General features: G+C 38.3%; 1 protein-coding gene across 1 annotated transcript in view; it reads right to left on the reverse strand.

The window, feature by feature from the left end:
• The window catches only part of TTC7B (tetratricopeptide repeat domain 7B), a 123880-nt gene that overhangs the window by 95931 nt on the left and 3014 nt on the right, over positions 1–24935 (reverse strand). The window contains exons 2-3 of the mRNA XM_063399203.1: positions 10973–11127; positions 10008–10176 (exon numbers count right to left, since the gene is read on the reverse strand). Coding sequence (XP_063255273.1) covers positions 10008–10176; positions 10973–11127 — 324 coding nt within the window. The remainder of the gene's footprint in view (positions 1–10007; positions 10177–10972; positions 11128–24935) is intronic.

Below are 24935 nucleotides of genomic sequence, written 5' to 3' on the forward strand. Positions count from 1 at the left end.
TTTAAGCATGTGATGCTTTGGAGAAACAAGTTTATTTGGAAATCCATTCTGAAATGACCACTTAAAAGAATGGTTTGCATGCTGTATTTGTTTTGATGACACAAGTAAAAATTTCAATTTAATGCTGTATTCAAAATGAAAACATATCAGCTGGAGGAGAAACCTTTAATAAATCATGTTTTTCATAATTAAGACATACAAAGATATACAGAGCAACAGAGCAATAACAATTACATAGTATACTGCCCACTTCCTTATAATAATACTGAAAGATGATAAGAAGTTAATTAAAATAGAGATCATTACATTAGGCCCTCAAAAACAAGAACAAGCACATGGTAACATATAGAATAGAGAAACACATGAAGTTCAAAAAAACACATATCACCCTAAATTATCTGCTGAAGACTTGTCATAGAATCAGACAAGTCAGTTCTCCCCTTTGTGATTCTTCCCACACCTGCCAGGTAGGAATCTGCTGCTATCCCCTAAAAGGGTAAGCATTTCTTTAACTGTTTATACATTGCTTAGAGATATTCGGAAATAAAGTACAGGTTATTGCTATAAAATGTTACTGCATTTGTTGTAAAGGCCAGAGCTATTGCTTTATTTAACTTTTGATTATTTTGTTTTATTCTGCGTTCAAGAATATCATGACAACTGTACCACAAGTTGACTTTGATATTCAAGGCTTTTAAGTTTAAGCCCTTCCAGTTAAAATCATCTTCAGATAAAAGCTTCCAACAAACTGGGTCTTAATTTGTTTTAATTTGTGAAGACATTTATCTCATACATATCTAGTCCTGATATCAAGCAAGATGACTCCTGAGGGAAAAGAAAGTAAGAAGCAGTGAAACAAATATGAGCCTGTTCTAATTAAGTTTACATGTTTTGCAGGGTAATGCTAAAATTGCTTGTCAAAAGAGCAGAAGAGCAACAAACAGCATTTGGACAACAAAAGAATATTCCTGGTATTTAAATTATATGGTAACTTGCAAAGGTTTTCCTTAAATTTGCATAAAGTTACCCATATTTAGTAAAACATTCAGAAAGCAAACACTAGACAGTTTTATCGCTTGGAATAAGTGGCATTCTTGTGTCTATAGTCTCAAATCAGTGGCCAAGGTCACACCAAGTAAACATTTTTTACAAAGAGAACTCCAGGTCGGCCCTACCATCACATTTGCAGAAACTGACCACTACCCAAAAAAGAGGATGCCTCAGCAAGAACAAGTAACAAACTATTTTTAAGAAATCCCCACACAAGTAGTTCATCACCCATTTTTATGTCAAAGAAAAACCCAGACTTCAGTTCTGTAGGAAAACCAATTAAGCTACATTCCCATTTCACCATACAGAGTAAACCAGAAGTTACACTAAGATCAAAAGGAAATCCACAGCACAGTTCAGATCTTTACCAAGTACTCTTACCACACACACCACTATTGAGGTCATTAAAAAAAAAAACCCAACAAAACCATAAGGGTAAGGCCTATCACACTTACAGCATTGTATATCCATGATCCCAGCCAGTACCTTGTCTGTTTAAATTTTAGAGGCCACAAATAATAATGGACCCCATTGTTTATCTACTGTTTCCAGCAGACAAATCAAAGGACAGAGGAAAAACAGTGAACTACTGTTTTGTACTTAAGTCAATAAACATGCTTTTTCAAGCGAGGGTTGCATCAATACATAAAGATTTCTGGGTTTGCTTCCTGTTTTCCTTACATAGACATGTAAAACCCAAGTGTATTTGAGCATACAGCACTTTGTCTGCCCCACATGATATGCAAAGCGTTGATATATGGTAAGTGTTCCAAATGCTGTACACAAAAAGGCCCCTTTCACCTCCTTCTAAAGAAACTTCATGTTTAGCATATTGTTATTGCTATCAAGGAACTCCCACAGTTTATTTCTGAACTTAGAACATACACTGCTAATCTCACTGAAGGGAAGGACTAATTAAGTCCTCAATCAAAGGTTTTTCTTGCTTGAAGAGAATTTTTTAGAGACTTTTTTAGACAGCAAAGCATGGGGGTGGTTTTGTCTTCAATTCCCTACTGATATTTGCAAAGTAATTATTATAAAGGAAAAGAGAAACAGAATAAAGAGTAAGCAAATATATTTATAATTAGCTACTTTTTACTTTCACAGTTACTCCAGATACACTGTAGGGATTGCCTATTGGTTTAGACAATTTAAGGAAACAAAAATTTTTTCTAATTTTTAAAGTGCCTTGTACTGCCTATCCCATTATGCCAAGACTAAAGGGAAAAATCTCCAACAACTGTCAGAATGCAAGGTCTCCTACTTTATGACTACATGTGTTTTCCAGAAAAGGCACTAGGAAAAAGGCCAATATCCCTTTCTGTTAGCACACTAGATTTTAAGGGAAGCTCATCTGGCTACCCACTCTTTTAAACACAGACTACTTACAGAGAATTAAATTCCATTCTAGATTAAACCCAGAGTAACATAAGCACAACTTTTCAGGCAGAACAGAGCATTTTATCATGCATGTTTAAACTGCAGTATCATTCCATTACTATAGCTTTTCTATTCCATATTTATGCAAGTGCTTCTAAGTGTCTTGACGTTTCTCAGAGTTAAAAAGGGAGAAAAGCCAGAAATAAACAATAAATACTCAACTCTTTTTCTGAAGTGAACACCTTATTACTCCAAACAGTCAATAAACCATAACAATATTTTGGGATTTCTTTTAACATAATCTGAGACAACTGTTGTGAAACAATTGGTCACACTTTTCCTCTAAGTGCAATACATTCCAGTCTTTGTATTTTCTTCTGAAACAGATTTTTATAGCATCTTTTAAATAGAAGAGATCAGTATTTGTCCCCACACACATTTGTTTCTCAAGAACCATGTGCCAGCCAATTCTTGCCACAGTACAACCCTTTAACAGGCCAGCAGGCCTGAAAAAGTTCAAAGCAGAGATACAAGCTGGAAAAAGGACTGGTTCTTGTTGCACATCCTGGAGTGAGTGAACATGTTCTGCTGAATGCTCCCCCAAAGCAGAAATGCTGCATTCCAGTATATGGAATGGGCATCGAGGAAGCTCAGGGGAAAGGAAATTATTTAACTATGGCATTTACACTGTGCTGCTGTAAAGTATCAGGATTGCTCCTATAAGCACCTCTATGGAAAAAAAGACAAAGCTCCACTGGGATAACCATTCTTCCTGTGGCATGAGAAAAAAAGGCCAGAATCACTACTTTTTAATTGGAGCCCAACATTTTTTATCTCCCTTCTCTCTACCAAAGGAAGGATTTTGAAGAAATTCTAAACATTTGGGAGAAACTAAGAATAAGACATCACCAAGCTGCTCAAGTCCTAAAGAATTCTATTTTAATATGAAACATAGTATTCTCATTCTGAGTTTAGCTTTCAAATAAGAGAGCTAAAAGCAGTACTGAGGAATGCAGGACAAATGCCTGGATTCCTCCCAGTCCCTGCTTCAGGAGAATGTAGTCTGGGGAAAGAAAAGTTTTAATGGAGAAAATTTAAATTCCCTATGGCACAGGCCTTCTAGCCTTGATCTGCAAAATGCTCGCTGACAGTCTGCAACATTTGCACAGCAAGACAGGAGGAGGAGGGGAACCTGTGTTCTTGACCAATTGCCTAATGAGTCCAGAGATCCCCAGCATAATTACTAAACCAGCTTTCATTTAGCATTCTTCCATGAAGAGCTGCTTGGTGTCTGCTGACACAGGCTGGCAGCGCACAAGATCCCGGTACATTCGCATGTGATTAAAGTCAAGGGCAGCACCTTTTCCTAACTGCAAAGTAGCAATCCACATGCACCTGACACTGCCACTGAACCTAATGAGTATTTCCATGTTTCTGTAAACAGAACTAATTAATAGCCAATCATTTAACTTGGTAAATGCAACATTAAATTTGAATATGGGTCAGCAGCAGTAAAGACAGCCTCACCTTTCTCAACATACATCATCTAAATGTAAACATAGTTATTAAAATAAAGATGTAGGCAATAAAGATGTAAAATGACCTGCAGCAATAAGGCTAAAATTCTGTAATGTCACAATCTAACTTATAAAACAACATCCTCACACACTTAACAAGAATTCATTACAGATACCTGAAGTAGTCTATGAATCTATACACTATGTTAATTATAAACACATTTTCTTTACTAAAATCAAGTTTACAAAGTTGCAGACTTTAAGAAATGTCAGACTGGTAAATTGCTGCGTTCCTCTATAAGCAGTTTTAGAAAGGGTCACTAATTTGTAGTGCTAAGTATTATAAATTCTTTTTTTCAGTTATACCTTTTGACTTAGGTAGCAGTATCAGAATAATGTTACCTAAAGTTTCAATAAGCTTATTTCCTAGTTAAAAAAATACTTGCTGTTTCAGAGTTCCTGACAAGTTGCTCCTCACCAAAATAACACCTCAATATCCCACTGTGCATGCATTTCATCTCTGCTTCCATAAGCAAACAAAATTGCTTAGAATCATAGGAGATACTGCCTGCACAGTATTTGAATAATGCCTATGCATGCTTTCCAGTATATTACCTCATTCATATACTGCTGAAAACTTGCAGAAACTTAATTGTTCTCTTCCCAGAGGCCACAACCCTAGGGGATTATTAGCTTCAGCCAATATTAAAATGGATTATAAATACATGCTTTTGTAGAGCAACAGGACATACTTTTTTTTTTCTGATTGGTCTTGTAAAAGAAGGAAGTAGGAAAAGCTGGAGCTAGTAACACAAGCTTAACATGAAAAGAAAAAGACATGCATACTCTACTTCTTCATGGATTCATAACTTGTCTTGTTTCAATTCTTCATGAGTTTAAGCTCCTCCTCAGTCTCAGAACTGAGCATTGCCAATTAAACTGATCTAGTGAGGAAAGTAAATAAATAGACCCTAAAGAGACAAACTTAACCTTTTGAACAAGGGAACCTTCTCTACATATCAGAAAGTAGTCCTTCCTATGAGGATACTTAAATACCAAGTATTTAATACATCCAGAAATGTGCAAAACACCTCTACATTTTACTTTGAGCCACAACTTGTCACCACAATCTCAAGACTATCTTTCCTTCCTCCTCCCCCTGCCCAGCCTCATTTCTTAGCTTTGCTCAATCCACATAAGACATCTCTAATAACCAGTACTGATAGCCAAGTTATATTTGTGGCAGAAAAAAAAAATCTGCTTTTTCCTGTACTGCTCCTTAAAATTTCATATTAAAGGTATGACATGCTCCTGTGACCAACAGGCAACAGCTTCAAGAAGCCAGCTCCAGCAATTTCATACATCTGCTCTCAGGCTAACACATTGCCACAACAGTCATGCAAACCTGCCTCTCTCCTCAGCAATGTCATTCTTTTATGCCTATTTTTCTCTCCCTCATCACACCCTCTTGAAACAAGCTGGCAACTCCAACCATAGGCATTGTGCTACAGAAAATTGTTCTGCCGGATGCTTTTCCTCTGCTTATGTGTAAAATGAATTTTCAAGCAGATGGGGGAAAAGCTAACCAACAGATTGAAGTAAGTGTTCTCATGTTTTTGTAAATATTAAGCAGTCCATTGATTTGAAAAGCTCCATCTTCTCAATTTTATTTTAAAAATGTCCCACTGCATGTCTTCAAGTAAGTCTTTGAATTTAAAAAAAAATTGTATTTAATACAAAAACTATGATTTTATTAACACTCTATCCCACACAACACCTTCTACATACCCATACAGAATCATTACTCAGAAGCACAGCATTGAAATTAGCTCCTTCCTTAAAGAAAACACTAGGTGTAATCAGAACTGCATTCTGTGGGCATACACCCAAAAACATCAATGTAAGGTCAAAAAGGTGTGCTAGTCCATGAAGTTAACTGCATAAAAGAAAATCATATTCTTCTACAACTCTGTTTTTAACATATGAATTTGAGGAAAAGTGTGAAGAAAGGCAGGAAAATATTGGAATTATACTAACCAAGTTTCTGAGGCTTTCACATTGTTAGCCTGCTCCCTGTTGTTTTAATGGACACAAAAGCAGATACCTTTTAACCAGATCATCCTACATCTTCTTTGATAATGCACAAGACATCACTACTAGATGTTATTTTTGTTGCTAGAGGCCAGGTAAAAATTAAAAGCAAACGAGCTGTCCACGAGCTATTCAGTTTGATAAAATACAGCCATGCCTGTATCACCACACTAACAATTTTGCACACTTTCCCTAGGAGCAGCAACAGAAAGGAACCACTTTCCAGCACTTCTTGGGCACTGTCATTCCCTACACACCAGGGGGTGGCAAAAAGTCACATGTAATGGAAATAGAAAATATTTCAAAGGTAAGATGATAGAATTTTCTTAAAATTTTGCTGGAATTTTACAAAGTTGCATTTTGACAAAACTAGCAAGAAATGTTCTTTGGGAGAGCTGAAGCAGCATTACACTAACTAGATATTTCCAAGAAAATAATAACAATCATTTAATCTTCTTTGCTGGGTTTGAGATTCTTTGAATCCTTGGCTTGACTTACTATCATTCTATATTGTGTCTCTTCTCATATATAGTCTTCTAACTATGCTGTCCTCAATTAAAATCCTAAGCAGCATAAAAACATTAAAAGCATTCTTTTAAAGATACATATATAAGCATTTGACTCATTTATGCAATAAAAGTGTGAGGACCCCCACAGGCAGTAGATGACTTAGTTCTCTGATTTTTCCTTCCATGTTCCAATTCCATTTTTTCTCCCCACTATTGTCACTACTGCTGTTCCTCTTCCCCTTCTTTTTAGCTGTCAGTAGATAAAACTCCAGCAAAAGTTAGCTTGAAGCTGACCCTGAATCTGCTCTGTAGTTTGCTACATCCATACACACATCCAGGCCCTTCCTCTGCTGTGAGGAACAGAGAGCCATGCTTTGTGTGTTCCATGTGCAGGATGAGCCATCTGGAGAGCAGGTCACTTCCAAGGATTTGGGGTGAGCTGTGGAACTGTTTATGGTTACAGTGCAACATGTTCATAGAAGTACCCTGTAACAACTGCAGAAGAAACATGTCAACTCACACATCCCTGTCAATCTGTCACCTCTGAGGTTACAGGACGAAGCCTCACAGTGAAAAGGTAAATACATGGAGGGGGTACCAACTTAAATAATGAAAAAAAGATTAAGGCAGTTAAAAACTACCATTTGTTATCTCCCCTCTGCCTTTCTCAATGGTAAGAACATCAGTATTTGACCACTACACAACAGTATAGAAGACTGCAGACCCTGGACTGACTGGAACTGGATTGAAACGGGGAAATTTCAGCAGGTATCTTTCACTGCCTCTGCATGGTGCAGCATTAAATGGTGCAGCTGGGCCAATGCTTGCAAACAGGCACGGACAGTCCTTCATTGCTTAACAGCATGGTGCTATGGCTGCCAAAGAAATAAAATCTAAATACTCTGAGGAGTTTTATCTTTATATAACCCAGTTATCCCTGCACATACAAGCAGAAATAAAAATCCCAGTGAAGCACCAAATCTCTGTAAGAATAACTTGTCTTTTTTTCTGTAATACTTACAAGCCTCAGTCACCTCTGAAGAGACTCTGAATTCAGACTGTAAAGTTTACAGTCACTTTTAAAAGGAGAAAGAAAAACACTGACCAGAAACGGGGAGGAGAGTGAAAATTAAATGTACACTACTGGGTAGAAACATACACTATTTAGCTGTACACTACTTTAAACCTGTCCAGACTTTGAATACTAAATTTAAGACTGCTCTGTGATTACCACCTCATTCTAGAACACACAGAAGACTATATTCTTGCAATCCTCTACCATGAGAAGAAAGGAAATTAAAATTTTTTAATCTTATAAGAGAGTTGGGGTTGCTCAGCCTGGAGAAGAGAAGGCTCTAGGTAGACCTTAAATCACCCTCTAGTACCTAAATGGGCCTGCAAGAAAGCTGGAGAGGGACATTTTACAAGAGCATGTAGGGATAAGACAAGGGATAAAGACTTTAAATTGAAGGTTTAAATTAGCTGTGAGGAAGAAATTATCTGCTGTGAGGATGGTGAGGCACTGAAACAGTCTGTCCAGAGGAGCTGTGACATGCCCCATCCCCAGGAGCGTTCACAGCCAGGCTGGATGGGGCTTTGAGCAACCTGGTCTGGTGGAAGGTGTCCATAGCAGGGCACTTGGAATGAGATGATCTTTAAGGTCCCTTCCAACCCAAACCGTCCTACAATTTCATTCAGACTGGAAACACAATAGCAAAAACAGATGTTCCTGAACATCGACAAAACAACAAAAAAGCCTCAATAGTTTGCTCATGTAAACTGGTACCAGTCACCCAATAGAATTGACAAAAGTAGTGCAGTCCCATCAAGACAAATCAGGCCTCATATGACAGATTTCAATGTTTTAATATTTCAATTATTTAAGATTATTAATGCTTTTCTGATTGAAATCAGAAGAAAAAAACCCCCACATATCTAGACAGAAAATATGCTGCATTTCTCTTCTCTTTTTAAAAAAAATTTCTGAACCTACAAAACATTCCAGAGTAGAAAAGGTATCTGTTTTTCTATTTCCTAACACATTATGTTGGAATTAAGTAAAATTCATAATACTAATTTTATGTGTAAAATTTATGCCACTATGGTTTCAGCTGGTTTATATCCTTATGAGGCCAAATAAAATAGAGCCAGAAGAGTTGAGCTCTGGGAAAAGTTTCAATTAAATTCCTTGGAGATAAAAGCAAATTTAGGTTCTTAAAGTTGATCAAGTCCATGGAAAGAACATGACAAATTCAACAGACATCCTCATAGATTTAAAAAACAAAACAAAAAGAACAGCCAAAATCCACAAATCTGAGTGGAAGTGTAGCCCAAAGCAGACACTGCTCTAAAGCCCAGAGATGCTGTTTGAGAAAACTGAGCAGATTTACATTATATACAAGAATTCCCTCTATACTCCCACTTCCCACTTTAATCTAAATAGTGACCAGACTTCTGAAGCATCTTTTTGTCTCTGCTACCAATTCCCTTATTTCCTTGACCTCTCTATAGGACATGATTCATGCTTGTGTAATGTTTACTGGAGGACTGTGCTGGTGGAAAGCAGCCACTCTCTTCCAAGACTAATGTTAGAAACAATCCTTGATCAATTGTCAATCAAAGCTATAGAAGCCTCTCACAATTTTTTTGGTGCCTTTGATGCTCCTCTTATCATAACAAAATGTACATATGCAACCAAACCCACACTTAAACACAGCAGAGCGAAGCAAACACTTCACTCAGTAAATTCTAATAAACCCCTGGCATACAAACTGCCATTTTCCCCAATACACTGACCAGCCCTAAGTCTATTACAGCGTTTTCCAAACTGAAGTGGCACTGCCACCTTAAGACACAAGGCCAGCATTACAATTTTCACTATACTAGAGCAGTAAAGAAGAAAATGGTTTTTAATTACCTTCACTTTCTGAATTTTTTAAAAATCTATATTCATATTAGAAGAATTAATAAATGAGAGTGCATAGCTGATGTATTGCTTTAAGTCAGTTATCATGTTATGCAACCTAGCTTAGGCTGAGCATTTTAACATTCAGTAAAGGCATCACTATGAATCAAAGTTCCCCATTCTGCCCACAGCCACCACAAAACTGCACTGCATTTTGCAACCCTTAACTTTCAGCAACAGTGATAATACTTTCAGTAACTAGCCACAGTTACTGTGACATTTATATATTGGAAGGACTTTTAAATACGCTCAAAAAATTTGATCGGGTGACAGCACAGTTAGAATATTAATTGAGGTAAAAGTCTTGTCAACCTATCACAAACTCTGAATAACTTAAAGGATCCAAACCATCCTCTTATTTTATCTACAAATATGGCACTCCACTACTGTGTGTAGGTGACATTCGAACTAAAAAGTTTTTCATCTTTGGACAGGACATAAATTAACTCTTAAAAAACTATTTCCACATTATGGTCCTGGAAGGAGCAATCTTACCTTTTGTAGAATGTGCTTCAGCAATCATCCGTAGCCGATAGGGTGGCACTGCAACCAGAGGCAAGTCATCAACTCCAACTCTGGCATAAGTGTTCAGAGCTTCTTTGTAATTACCTTCCACATAGTTTAATTTGGCCATTATTAGGTTAGCTTCTTGTAGGAATTCTGACTAGAAGAGAAATAAGGAAGGGTTTTCCCTGAGAAAACACACCTAATACTTTCTGATAATTATTAGGTATGTTTTCTGTCACCCCCAGGATATTTCTTCTCACAGCACAACAAATTAACAAAATCCTGTCTTGTGTAATATCTGAGAACCTTGAAGTAGGGGAGAATTCACTAAATCTCATTCTAGCAAGCTACTGAAAAGCATTACCAGTCATTTTAGATATTAACATGCTTATTTACACATGTACCAGAAATACCTCTCAGCTGGAAACCAGCTTTGCCAGGTGATAAAACTATTTAAAGGCAGCCTATCATTACAACTCCTCCAATGACTTCTTTTTCTAACACCACAAGCACAGCTGAAAATAACATAGCATCAAAACTTAATGATATATGTTCCACAGCCTACATATTTAATTCACACCATTTCAAAGTATCAAGGCAGAATAAATGTCTTGAAAAAAAGAACTAATGGAGGAATGAAGAGAGAAAAGAAAGAGAAATTATTACTCCCAGAAGCCATCGAAAACAAAATGTTACAGATTGTAAAATAAACTTCTTTTGATCCCTGAAAAGATGGATGTTGAATATAGAAGAGGTAAACTGATGTAGTAGCTACAACAACAATTTAGTAAAAGAAGGACCAGCATGGTTATGAACATTAGAAAGTTCTGACAGAAAATGCTCTCTTGTATTAATCTCCCTTTCAGAACCTGCAAATATAATTTAAGGAACCTTTCCTCAATACTTCAGTCAATTTCACAGTTTCTAATTCTTGCTCAGGCTGACTTACATACCTTGAGATTTCCTCTGTCAAGTGCTGCTGTGAGATGTTTCCTGACCTCAGTCAGCTTTGGCTGGGGGCCCCGGGGACTATTACTGTGTTTAAGAGTATTTTCCTTCAAAAATTGTTCTAGTTTGGACTCCCCAAGAAGAAGCTCTGCCATGTCATCTGTAAAAATAACAAACACAGGAAGTATTAGAAATAATTTTATTTCAGTAACATTGCCTGAATTTTAAACACAAACTAACCAAAGCAAACACAACATTAAGTATAAAGGTTTATGACATATCATGTGATATTTTCTTTTACTTTTCAATTTATCTTTTCCCTGCCTGATTCACTGTAGAATCAAGTCTCCTGGGTTCTAAGATAAAAAGAATTAAAACATTAACCTCAAATCAGTATCCTCCCCTTCCTCCTCAAAAAGCAGCACTTGATTCCAGAGCTTTATGTAGCTCTCTGAACAGGACAAGATACACTTCTGATACGTCACAAAAAATTGGTTTCAAATGTATGGGATTGATTTATTTATTTGAAGTTACATGTCCCTCATTATGTCTGTGATCACCATCCATATCTTCTCTGTAAATCTCCCTCAGAGCTTTTCAAGGCTCCAGCCATCCCAAGTGTTCAGTATGACCATCCATTTCTCATCCCTCTCCCCATTCCTTACAGCTTACCATAATTTCTCAGACCTGAAGGTACAACATTAATACCAGGCTGCCCAGCAAAGCTGCTCCCAGCACACTTCTGAAATTCAAGAAACTGGTAATGCTCTACCTCACCCTTAGTCAGGACCACTAAACTTCTCTTACTGAAATGTGTTGAGTTTTCACTCTAGTCAGAGGTCTGTAAGTCATCACCCTTCTGAGACTTGAAACGATCATGCCTTGCAAACAATGTCTGAACAGAACTAAAGTCAGAAGGTTCTACTGTAAATAAGAAATATTTTGGTAATGCACGAGAAACCCATTGTTGGTGACAGCAGGAAACAAGTGAGGACTGTGAGGATTGAGTCCATTTATGACTTAATATGGCTTACAGAGTCTTTTCCGTGTTTAGAAAACAGTCAAGGATAACACATTATATCAGAGTACAGCAAAAAGCAGGGAAAGGGGCAGTAGATGCTGCCAGCATAAGCACCTGGAGGGATCATCACCAGGCTTTGAAACCCCTTGCCCACAGGCTCCATTGCTCCACCGCCTTGTAGCAGCAACAGCCCCAGCCCCAACAGCCACTGCCAGCTGCATTCCCCCAGGAAAGGGCCCAAGGCAGAAATCCCACACTGCTTCCCACCCCAGCCACACAGGCTTGTTTGAAGCAATCTACACTACTCTTGCCATTCTTTCATTGAAGTCTGTTCAGCAAAAATGAAAACTAAAAGATATTTCAATGTACTAAGTGAAGAAAAAGAAATAAAACACATACTTCAACATTAGGGAAGGCACAGGATTACATACAGCTCTGAGCATTTCCATAGATTACAAAACCCCTCCAGATGACATTGCACAACACGTGACTGTTCTTGAAATTTTTAGCTTTTTATCTACTCAACATTTCCCTGGTTGCAATTTTTGTCCATTGACTCGGACCACTATCTCCATCCACACAGTCATCTTCTCATCAAAAGCAGTCTGGTTGGGTTGTCCTTGATAAACCCATGTGAACTGATCCCAATCACCTCCTTATCCTACCAGGACATACTTCCTAATCTTCTCAGGCCTAAGGTTAGGCTGATCAACCTCCAGTCCCTGGACCCTCCTTGTACCTTTTTCCAGTCACCAAGAATCACCCTCCATCACAAGGACCTTCAAAAATATGAGTGTCCATGCAATGGCCTTGGCCACCTCTTTCACACTCTGACACAACCCACCAGGCTATCAGAGGCTTGAATTCCCCTTTGCACAACGCAGTAGGGCAGAATGCTTCATTTCATAAAACCTTCCCATCAAATAGAGGTATTTCCATCAATATCAACATATTTTATGCAAGTTCTGATACATATACTGAAAAGCACAAATGGTACAGACAACTGTAAGCGCAATAAGTAAACTTTCCAAAAAACCCAATATGCTACAATTATTTTTTTTATTTTTAAGATACTCAGTATCTATTTTGTTGCAGTCTGTTTTCTGCCTATTCTTTCTTTTCCTTGAAACAGAAACCATAGCATAATTGATAAATATCAACAGCTTGTGTAGCTTCAGCTTCAAGCTGCAAACTAAACAAGACATTTAAGTGACCAAATCTAAACATGCTATTTCAGCCCAAATCTCCTTTGTAACAGACTTACTCAAAATCCCACATTTCATTACCACAGCCACAGTAGTATTACAAACAAATAGTAAAATAGTTTTGCACAACATTCTGGAGTATTGCACTTTCTGCATCTCTCTGGAAATTAAACAGTTTAAACTGCACGCACAGAAAAGACACCTGATTTTGTACACCAATTCAAGGTAGGTCAGTTTGATTCAAGGGGTTTAACATGGGCAGTGTGAAAGGTTCTCAGGGATCAGAGGCCTGCTCCAAACTTACAAAATTGAACTTCAGTTCACAATAGGCAATTGCCTTTCAAAGACTTGGTCACTGGGCAGGGTCCTTGCAGGACAGGTATTTTCCTCGTATTTAGAAGACTCCAGAGTCTATTCTGAGTAAACAATTTTTGTTTATGAGCGTCTTTTAAAAGGGGATTAACAAATAGGAGTGGGTCTTAAAAATAATGCTTTAGGTCAGCATGGTAATATCCTACATGGAAGTAGAACAATGATGAATAATTTTTTAAATTTTATTTTTAAAGCTAAGTCGCAAGTCTAAAAATTGGTGAAAATATGTCAAACTGGTTATTTTATGTTTTACGGGATTTGCAAGTTGATACTTTCTCTCTGATCTGTACTCATCAAAGCCAAAGAATTTCATTTAACAAGAAACATTTCTCTCCTTTTATTCAGTTTAATGTTTCACTGAGCAAGCTCCATTTCCAAAGGAGGTTGAGGAAACAAGATTGTCAAACACAGCAAGGAATCTAAATGACACTCTAAAACAAGTGCTTTGGTTCAGGAGCTGAAATACCACTAAGGCTGTTTGCACTGAAAAGAGTGAGGTCTATAATTGACATTCTTTAACACTTCAAATGGAAGAACTTCAGAAGTGCCAAAGAAGAAAGTAACACATGCAGCTTTCCCTCTCATATGCAACCCTTCAAGGAGGTCCTAAAAATTGTTCTGGTCCACACTCTTGTAACAAGCATTTCTTTAATTAAGTTAAATACAGTAGATCTACCTCCATAGAGAAAGAAGTAAGAACAACTGTACTGTAGAGGTAAGAACAGCTATAAAACAGCACCAGCTGCCAGATACATTTTGTTTATATAAACTGCAAAATTGTCAAGGAAGCATATGAAACAACTAGTTTGGATTCTTAAAATACATGAGCAGGTCAGACAAAGGACAGGTCAGACACCAAATAAAAAGAAAACAAATCTCTCACTGTTAGGTATGAAAATGCATACCTTGAGGCATGAGGATTTGTAAAACAAAATGCTGAAATAATTGCTATTACTAATGGGGAAAAGTAAGCAATAGCACTGGCACATGCAAGACCAAAGTGTAGCCACACCAGCTGCACCACAGAAAGAGGAAGATAGCTTTAGGAGACCAAATTTTCGTCCATTCTGGGGTCACAATAGACCAAGACAGGGACAGACAGAGATCTAGCAGTTGACAGAAAATTTGCATTATTCCTCTCTTATACACAGCAGAATTTCTCATACTGGGGAAAGGAAGAGGAGCTAAACAAGAAGCCACCTCCAGAAAATTTAATTTATCTTCTCTGCCTTCCCTCTCTCATCCTCCCTCCTTCACTCTAAGACAAGTTTCACCTCTGATAATGAGTCGAAAACTTTAGAAATTTGATGTTTCTCAAGACAGGACACAAGCACGAAAAAAGCCTTAAGTTCAAGTTGGCACATACTCTGAAACTATCCAGACATCTTAAGATGAGAATCAAAGTAGTCTATAGGACCCAGGTATTTTGCTCCCATTCTTGATGCAAGTCAGAGAAGCTAATGATCCACACAGTAGCTAGACACAGTCACAGTGCAGCGACATGTACTGCCCACATTTTCCTTCACAGAAAAGGCGGAAGAGGAGAAAACAGCAGTAATCCACACACAGATGTGACCCCGCAGCCAAACAAAAGCTGCTCCTCTAGGTCATTCATAGCTCACCCTTTCCCTGCAGACTGCTGTAGATCATGAGACAGAGCACCACGAGAGGGAGAGAGGAAGAGTTACTGTCAGACTGGCCTTCACCACAGAAGTGCTGCACTGGTGCAGCTGCTGCTGACTGACACTTGAAAACAACAGGTCACAGACTGCAAACCATAAAAGTCACTGCAAAGCAGAGTTTTCTTATTTACTGAGTCACTCATCTGCTAAGTCACTCAATCACGGCCAGATATTGGCAAGAAACTTTTAAATCAAATTATTACTGAGTGAGTACTTTATTAACAAAGCAGTGTGCCAGTAAGAACAACAATCAATGGTGCCTGTAACAAAATTCCAATTACATGGACATTTCTGAAGAAAACCATTTATGAAGCCATAGCTCTAGCAGAATTTTTCATTAGTTATAGCTATCCCTTAAGACATCCTGAAATAATATAAAAACTGTTTGAGAAGAAATTGCTTTTCTTTTACTTCCAGCACAGTATGAGTGATCTAGATGATATTCTTCTATGAGACATTTTGTAGAGACAAACTGTGTAAAGTTGATACCTTGAAGTTTAGTGTTCCTTCAGCCAGTCTAAATAGATGTTTCAGAAGAAAAATTCTTCAACAACAGTTTCAATGCCATGAAAACCAGTATCCCACTTCTAGAAAATTGACACAATTATGGTTCAGTATAAAATTCTTGATTAAAGGAAAGATTCCCTCTTATTCATCTACTTCTCTGCTGAAGAATTCACCAAAAACAATTACTTGGCAGATTTAGGGGTTATTTGATGACTTATCTCAACTGCCTTGCAGAACCATTTTGGAGAAGAACAGCCTAACTTGCCCATGTGTTTCTGCAACATCACAGTATCACTGAAACAATCCACCTGACTAACAGGATGTCAAAGGCAGCTCTGAACACCATGGAACTCCAAGACAAACTCAAGGATGCTTTAGATTAAAGGCCCATTTCTCTTAGCCCTCAAAGCAAAAACAAAAACCACCACCACTTCATGTAAACTGCTTTCTTTCAGCTTAGAGAAAGCTTAGACATCTGTACAAAATGGCTTGAGAAGAGCCTTGTGTAGATATGGCTATCCCTCTTTGCAATATGGATCAATATTAATCATCTTCAAAATAAGAATACAGGCTGGCATAAACATGGGGTAAGGAAAAACACTCCATGACATGTCTTTGTAAAACAGTCTCCAAAAATATCACAATGAAAGCTGCTTTGCTACTTTGTTTTTAATATGTGTTTTTTGAAGTAAATTCTTCACCACAGTATCAGGATTTGAGGCAGTTACTCACAGAAAAACTGAATTAAAACAGAGGATTAGTCTTCATTTATCCTTGGTCAAGAATGATGAAGATTACTTATAATACTAATACTTATTTAGGTTAAAACCATGGTCTATCTTGAACCATCCACTGAATCACATGCTAAAATGCAAAACAATCATCCTTCTGATGAATGTTACCACAACCTCCAGGCACTTGTTGAAGAACCCAGAGGTTGTTAGCAGGCTGGGTGAGAGGAATAAAGGTTAGGGAGAAGGGGAGAGAGAGAACAGAATGGCAACATTGTATACAGCTAAAGAAAAAAAAAAGTGTAGCTGAATATAGATTAGGAGCTCTCTCTTGCCGTCAGAGTTCACTCTAGTAAGTGACTTTAAAAGTTTATTCAATTACAGAGTACATCAATATAGGTTTATAGTGAATGATGACACGGTCTCAATAGAACTAAGGAACCTGCTTGCTACCTTTTGTTCCATTGTTATTACCAAAAAAGTGCTTTGGTAAAGTATTACTGTTCCTCTGGCGGTTAACAGGCTCAGATAAAAACGAAAGCAAAACACTGAAGTTTGTCTAGATCATGACTACTATATATGTGGTTTCTCAAGTGTTCCTAATATTAATGCAGAAAAGGTAATTTTTGAAGGGTCTGATAATTACTTTTTCAGAAGGAGATACTTGGAAGGTATAACAGAAACATGTCTTGGATACACACCGCTATCACAGCTATGGCAACAACTACCAACAACCCTGCTCCTGTTATCAAGTCTGTGCACCAGATGTTTCTCTGCAATTAAACATCCACACCATGCTGCTGTGGTACACTGGCAAGAGTAAACACGATCCTGTGCTAACAACAACAGCTACATGTTATTTACAGAGCCTCCCCAAACAGCTCAACCTCTACAGCAAGAAAGAGTAGGACAAAAACATTCTTTCTTCCTTCTATGCCAAATGGCATAGATTAAAAGAAATAGTTTTAGTGTTTTATTTCCTTTTCCTCTGAACTACGCAACTGCAAGAAAAAAGTGCATAATTAGGATAAAATCTCCTACCACAATGATTTAAGCAAAGAGGCTCAACCTCAGACTCTGGCCCTGGATATCTGAACTTGAATAGGATGTATTTAGGAACAGGAAATACAGAGCAGAATACCTACAGAATCTGACTGGCCAAACAAACTTTAATCTTTCCTTGTAAGCAAGCAGATAAATCTAGAAGCATGTTATATCACATGTTGTATCATTTCACCCACTCTTCACCAAAATCTTAAAAATTTCAGGTAACTTATTTTAGACTATTAAAAAGCACAACTGTCCAAATGCATTGAAGTCTAAAGATCACAGTTATCATTAGTCTCAAATGAAGACAATGCACAAGATGAGATTAATTAGATGAAGTACAGAGTTGTAAGAACAGAAGATGCTGCTGCTTCAACTGCTCTGTCCTGGAGTCCAGAAAGAAAAAAAAAAAAAGAAAGAAAAAAAAAAAAAAAAAAAGAAAAAAAAGAAAAAAAAGAAAAAAAAGAAAAAAAAGAAAAAAAAAAAAAAAAAAACCACCCCCCACAAAACTGAAGTCCTAACTCAGGACTATTTAAAAAAAAAAATCAGGGTAGGAAAGGGACAAGGGGTAAGAGGACAAGTATGAGACTTCCTGGATCCCAAAGGGACAGTACATTGATGTGTGGAATTCCAGGAAGTTGAGATTTGCTTTGTAAACTCCCTTCTGGTGCTTCAAGCCTTCCCAGAGGGAAACTAGCTTGGGACTGAGAAAAGAAGCTATTCCTACTCAATCCCTAAAACTCTTTAGTCTCTCTAAAGGTGAAACTGAAGTCTCAGAGTACCTGAAAAGTTGCATGCTGCAGTATTTTATCCTGTAACATTTTGGAATATCATTGTGCCAAAAAACAAAACAAAACAAAACAAAACAACAACAACAAAAAAAAAACCACCACAAACAAACAAACAAAACAAAACAAAAAGAAAAAAAAACCACACCACCCAAACCAACACAAATAAACCAACAAAAAACCCCCCACAACACTAAGGAATTTTATCTAGGAGTGGTATGCAGCAAGAAGGAACCCAAAGGGGTCAATTGCTCTATATAGTAATGACACAAAGATTTCAGAGTGAGATTTCTGTAAAACAGATGAAAACAAGAAAAATCTTATAGCCTCCCACAGAACATTTCTTAAGAAGGCCATTTAAAAACTAAGCTTTCTTCCAGAGGAGGATCTGGAAATCCTGGATCCAGAACTGATTTCACATTCAACTGGCAGAAAAAGCTTGAAACATATGTTTTTTACATGCACTTAAAGCAGACATTTGCTTTGTTCACAACATATCAAACAGTGAGGCAAAGCATTGGCTTGAAGTGGAGTATCAGTACGTGTCTCCAAGTACTACCTCAACTTTGTGCTCAGAACTCAGCAAATCTGGACCAGGAGCTACTAAAATTAAAATGAATGCTAAAACTATTCTTAGATTTCTACAAGTTTTACATTAAAAACAAGAAAAACAATATACATATACACAGCTGTCACTTATGATTCCATCACTGACTACTTAGCAGCAAGAATTCAAAGCATCAGAGGGTGACTGAGGTTAGAAGATCTGGAGATCATCTCGTCCAACACCACTGATTCAAGCAAGATCAGTTAGAGCAGGCTGCCCAGGATCTTGTCCATCCAGGTCTCTGGAGACAGCAGAAAAGTACCCAGAGAATACGTACAGCCCAACAAGCACTACTGGTAGAAAGGCTGCACACTGATGCAGATGTCACACATGTAAAACCAGAAGCAGAAAATACAGAGTCAGCTGTTCAAAGAAATTTAATTTTACTCACTAACACCTTCAATTATATACAGTCATTCATTTCTCTGCCTCTTAAGTACACAGTGAGCATGGCACCTTTTTACTGTGCAGCTATGTAGTATCTACACAATTTTCCTGCTTGACAGACAAAACTTGCTTTGAAGAATACTATTATAGCCTTTCCAATGTATTTATGCATAGGCAAATTTACTTTCAAAGTACCACTACTACTGAAATTTATTTTATGATGACACATGTTAAGAACAGAAAACTGTTTCAAATTAATTTTTATATTCAAGCTCACCAAATTTCATGAAATATTAAGGCCATCAGAACAGTAAATAATCAAGCCAGGGCAGTCACAATGTATTATCTAGAATATTGACAAGCTTACAATTGACTAAAACTTGGCCCATTCAGTCAAATGCAATGTAAAACCAAGAAATAAGAATGTGTGTCATACCCAAGACTAGGAAACACAAAGTGTAGGAAACAGGACTACCATCATCTTTGAGTGTTTAACTGGAAAAAATTCTATCAACCACACTGAGGAAGAACGATCAAAATTTAGCTTCTTCCCATCTATGTTTTGTTTAGGTTACAAAGATCAAAGAATGACTGGGAGAACAGGAAAAGCACATGCTCTGATACCTGGGAATTCATTACAATCCTGCTTCTTGCCATGATTTATTTCTCAAAGGACAAAACAGTTTTCCTGTTTCTACTAACAACAACAAAATACTAGAGACTATTAGATGGAAGGCAAAAACCAAGCCATGTCATAAGCACAGTGGCTCTTGTCCATTCTCTACCAAACAGATATATTGCAGCACAGAGAAAATTTGAGAGATGATGACAATGGAATCCAACTTTTGTTGTCACAAAAAGATAAAGAAAATGACCGACAAAAAAATGAAATCACTAATTAATTGCCAGGTCAGAAGAGAGACATTTTTTATCTTTGGGGTGACACAAAGCTCAAATGAAAGCACACAGATGAGCCTCTGTTCCCCAGAAGGCAAGATCTTGCAGTTCTCTACCATTTCAGATCTTCTCCTTCTAGCTTTCCAGGTCCACCTGGGAAGCCTCAAGCAAATTCTTGAAAGATAGTACCCTACATCTGTCAGTCTCAGAGAGAACTGCCTCAGGTACGTAACTACCAGTGTTAAGATGGAAAGTACCTTTTGGTTAGTTGGTGTTTTGTTGGGGTTCATTTTTTGTGGGTTTTTTCTTTTTTTTGTTTTTTATTCTACCAGCTGTTTAAAAAACAACAGGTCCCTATTCTGCCTTTCCTTAAACCCAGCTGTAATGCAGTCCCATTAAAGCCTTGATTAATGCACACCATTTTGTTCCCATTAAGTAAAGAGACTGCAATTATATAGTAAAAAGAAAAACAGAAGTGCAGCTGCAAGCTAAGCCTGTGGAAATCTGAGTTTGAGATAAGGCACACTTAAAAGATGAGCTACAACTTGTTCATAAAATTAACTGCAGAAAAACATGGGAGGGCCTGTAAGCTGTTGGTGTTTTCATGTCTTGGTTGGCATCTTTGCAAAAGTTTTATAGAGATAAACCAAGTTATTGGTGTCAGGTGAGCTGCATTCAAAATTCTAGAAATAAAAGGGATTTCCCATCCACTTTTTGCTAAAGAAGCACAGTTTACAACTCTAGACAATATGAGATTATAGTAAAGGATTTCAGCTTATACATACAAATTCTGAGTGGAATCATACCAACCACACACAGGTCATTAGTGGGGTGGAACTTGCAGAAACTCATGCAACACCTCCTTAAGAAACTCCTGAGCAACAGATAACATCACTGATCAGAGCAGCTACTAAAAACTCCCACTATGCATTCTGCCATACATTTGCAAACACCAGAGAAATGCCCAGAATCAGCATCTCCCTCCACAGCCTGGAGCAGAGATCAAATGCTCTCTAGTTATTAAAGGTCTGGCTACCCACCTCACTCTATGAGCCAGACATCCTTACTTCCTGCAATTTATCTCGGCGTCCTGCCACTTTGCTTTTTACAAAGTTATTATCTTCAGTCTCTCCTTATCAGCTCAAATTAAACAGCATTCAGTGCAGAGAAAACTGAAGAACTGAACTATTAAATTCTACGATTTTATTCTTGAAAACACAGATTTCTGGGGAGGAGGAATGGCCAAGATTTGGTAGGGAAGGAGAATGGCTCATATTTGCTACAGTTAAAGACTTTCTGCCCCCTTCTTTACTACCATGTAAATCAAACCCAAACAGAAGTGGTATCAATGATCCTGAGTTTATGCTAATGAACTTATTTCCCTATAGTAAAGTTAATCCTAACCTTTAACCCTTGAAGTTAGTTGAAAGAAACTGAGAGCAGCTATAATACAGATATATACCAGTATCTATTCCCAGATAAATCTGGCTACCATTTCTTGCAACTTTGAAACACAGCAAAAGTACAATCAACCTAACATTACTACATGTGTCATCCAATTTCTAGAATAATTGCATTCATAATATATAGAAACAGCCTTATAAATGTGAGCAGTTACAAGCCCCTGATTCATTCCACTAAGACCAAGGACATGCTTCCTCACAGTTCCCTTAACCTTTGCCCTCCACTGGCTGCTGCTGCTGTTCATTTTCCAGCAGCTGTTGCACCACTCAGACCCCTGTGGGAGGCAAAGGAGCTTGGCAAGCCAGCAGACACAGCAGGCCCCAGAACAAGCAGCACAAAGTTTTCTGCTGGCCAAGCACAGTAATTCCCACCTCTGGTGTTCACCAGCACATGGGAGAGGCCAGGAACGCATAACCAGGAGAAGCTGCATGGAGAAGCAGCAGCTTGATTAAAGGCAGGAAGAAAGAACGACTCTACACGATAGCAGCGAGGTGTTAGACCAGCTTGGTTACTTGTGAAATCACACCCCAGCATTTTCTATTCCAGATGAACACAGTGTGAGCACAAGCAGATGATCCACATCATCACTTACACTGTTGTAACACCCCTGGCTATCTGAAGAAACAAAGCTGTCAGTCAAAAATGAGACAACACATCTAAGTACTGTCAGCACCTTTGCTCTTCATTCAGAAAAATGTCTGTCCATAGTAAGCTTGTTCTGTAAATGGGACAGTGAATGCAATAGGAGGAAAACAAAGATAACAAATGAAGACAGTCCTCCACTTCTGTGGACATGCAAAAAGGCATGTCACATGGCCTGCAAACTTTTCTGGTAGAGATGTCAATCTCTTAGGAAACTTTTGCATATACAAATCACACTACAAACTCTATGTTCAAAAACAAACAAATTTGGTAAACACCTCTAAGTAGGGCATGAGTCCTAAGAGGTTTAGAAATCCCTTGTTTACTCTGAGGATAAGCTTTAACCATATATCTGAGGTCTTGTATTTCACCAGGCTGCAAAACAGATGAAAACTGATAAGATGCTTCTATTTTTAGGTCCTGCTTATATCAAGATAAGGGAGCAGTGTAGCAGGTGACAAAATTAGACAAAATTATTCATAATCGTTTGGGTTTGCTACTCTGCTCCTAACATCTCTCTGTTCCATTACTCTGCCAGGCTAAATGTGAGACTATGTCTAACAGGAGACTATGGAAACAAGGTGTTGAGAGGAAAGGCAGTCAGAGAAGAGATCCCAGACAAGACAAATCAAACAGAAATGGGACAGCAAAAGTAGTAAGAAATTTACTAGGTGAGAAACCATTGTGTTACAATGTTGGTGTATTTCCATGAGCAAACTTGATACCTGTAGGTAATGTTCTATTTTCACGGCAATGTCACAATGCTCTTGGTAGTGTATAGATCCGTGAACTTCCTGGGTATGCATTCTCTCCTCACAGTAATGCAATATTTCATTCTGGCTAAGGTTTCTACAGAACTACATCATTCTACCTCATCTGAACTACAAAAATTCACCCCCTCAGTGCTTTTCCAGACAGAGCCATACATCTTACTGAACTTGAGCAAGGTCACGTTCCAATTGCAGCAACAATGAATGGCCGGAAACACCCATGGAAATTCATGGATCCTTTATTTTATCCATTCAGCTGGCTACTGAACCAACCTATGGTTTCCTCATTTTGTTTCCAAAGGAAGGAAAGAAAACACAAGAATACTGATGTCCTGAGAATGCCCTGAGCAGATACACCCTTCACACTGAAGTCCATTGTAGACATGAGATGCTACTGTTTCATCAAAAATACATGATGGCTTTGCAATCAGCTTTGCAATGTGATTGTTAGCCTCCAGTTGTGTTTCTCAGTTCTGGGAGCACTTAAAAATACATTCAGATACTCAGCATTTTGTATTTTAACCTCTTCCAATATTCTGTGAGCAACAATTACGTACTCAGAGCATTCACTGTCATGACCATGCTTCACCATCATGCTGTTCACTTGCAAAGTTACACAAAATTCAACCAGCAATGAAAATTTCTTCAGTTCACTTTCTTAGAAGGAACCTTTTTAAGTTAGTTAAACCGCTGGGAACACTCACAAAGTTTCATTAGTGAAAACTACTCTAAGATTTTATTTCTAACAACTTGGGGTTTTTCTCTGTTCCATTCAAGGGGTGATGCTCAGGATGTGAACACAGAACATTTGAGGACTGCATGGAACAGGCTACAGAGTATCCAAGGACCCCATCTTTGTGACCTTCAGGGCAGCAGGACAATTTCTTTACCAGCTGCTAGAGTTACTGAAAATCCTGCTCTACTGGTTGTAACCTGCGAGGTGCTGGCAGCAGAGGGGCTGCAGGAGCAGCTTTGGTGGGAAAGGCCGGGGCTTGCCCTGCCCCAGGCCCAGCTGGTTCCAACAGTCCCCAGCCAGACACAGCTGGGCCCCTCAGCACAACTGACAACTCTTCTGGGGGAGTGTATTTAAGAAAATGCAACAGAACAAAATAAAAGAGAACAAAAGGAGTGAGAAACAGCAAAAAAACCCAACATCAAGGTCAGAGAAGGAGAGGAACAGAGGTGCTCAGCGGTGCCAGAAAAGGGACCCAAGAGACGTGCCAGAAGGACCCAAGCCAGGTGGATGTGCCCTGAAGGAACTGCACCAAGTGGAGAACCTGTTCCAAAGCAGGACTGCTGTCACTGGGGAGCTTATGCCAGAGCAGAGGAAAAACCTGAGAAGGAAGGAGCAGCAGGAAGAAACTATCTTGCACCGACTGCGAACACTTTGCCCCCCACAGCACATGGGGAAGGGCACAGGAGTGAAGTTCAGCCTGGGGAACGGGAGAGAAAAAGTGTTACTTTCATGTCTGTCTTTCTGTCTTAGTATCTGACTCTATTTTAACTGGCAAAAAATTAAATTCAGTTACTCCAAATCAAGCCTATCTTGCCTAAATCAGTAACTAGTAAGTGATCTCCTTGTCTTTATTCGAAGCTACAATCTTATCCTACCTTTTCCCCCTGCCCCTCTAAGGAAGGGGAGAGACTGAGCAGCTGGGTGGGCATGTGGTGTTAGCCAAGGCTAACTCAGCACCCTGCACATAACAGTTTTAACCCAATTTTTTAGCAGGATGCTGATGAAGCAAGAGCTCAAACCAAGATTTGTGTTACATGGCAGGAATCTCATTACTACTGCTGAGTCCTCATTCTGAAGTAGAGAAATATAATACAAACAGGATAAGTGGCTAA

This window comes from Prinia subflava, chromosome 5, assembly GCF_021018805.1.
Source record: "Prinia subflava isolate CZ2003 ecotype Zambia chromosome 5, Cam_Psub_1.2, whole genome shotgun sequence".
NCBI lineage: Eukaryota > Metazoa > Chordata > Aves > Passeriformes > Cisticolidae > Prinia > Prinia subflava.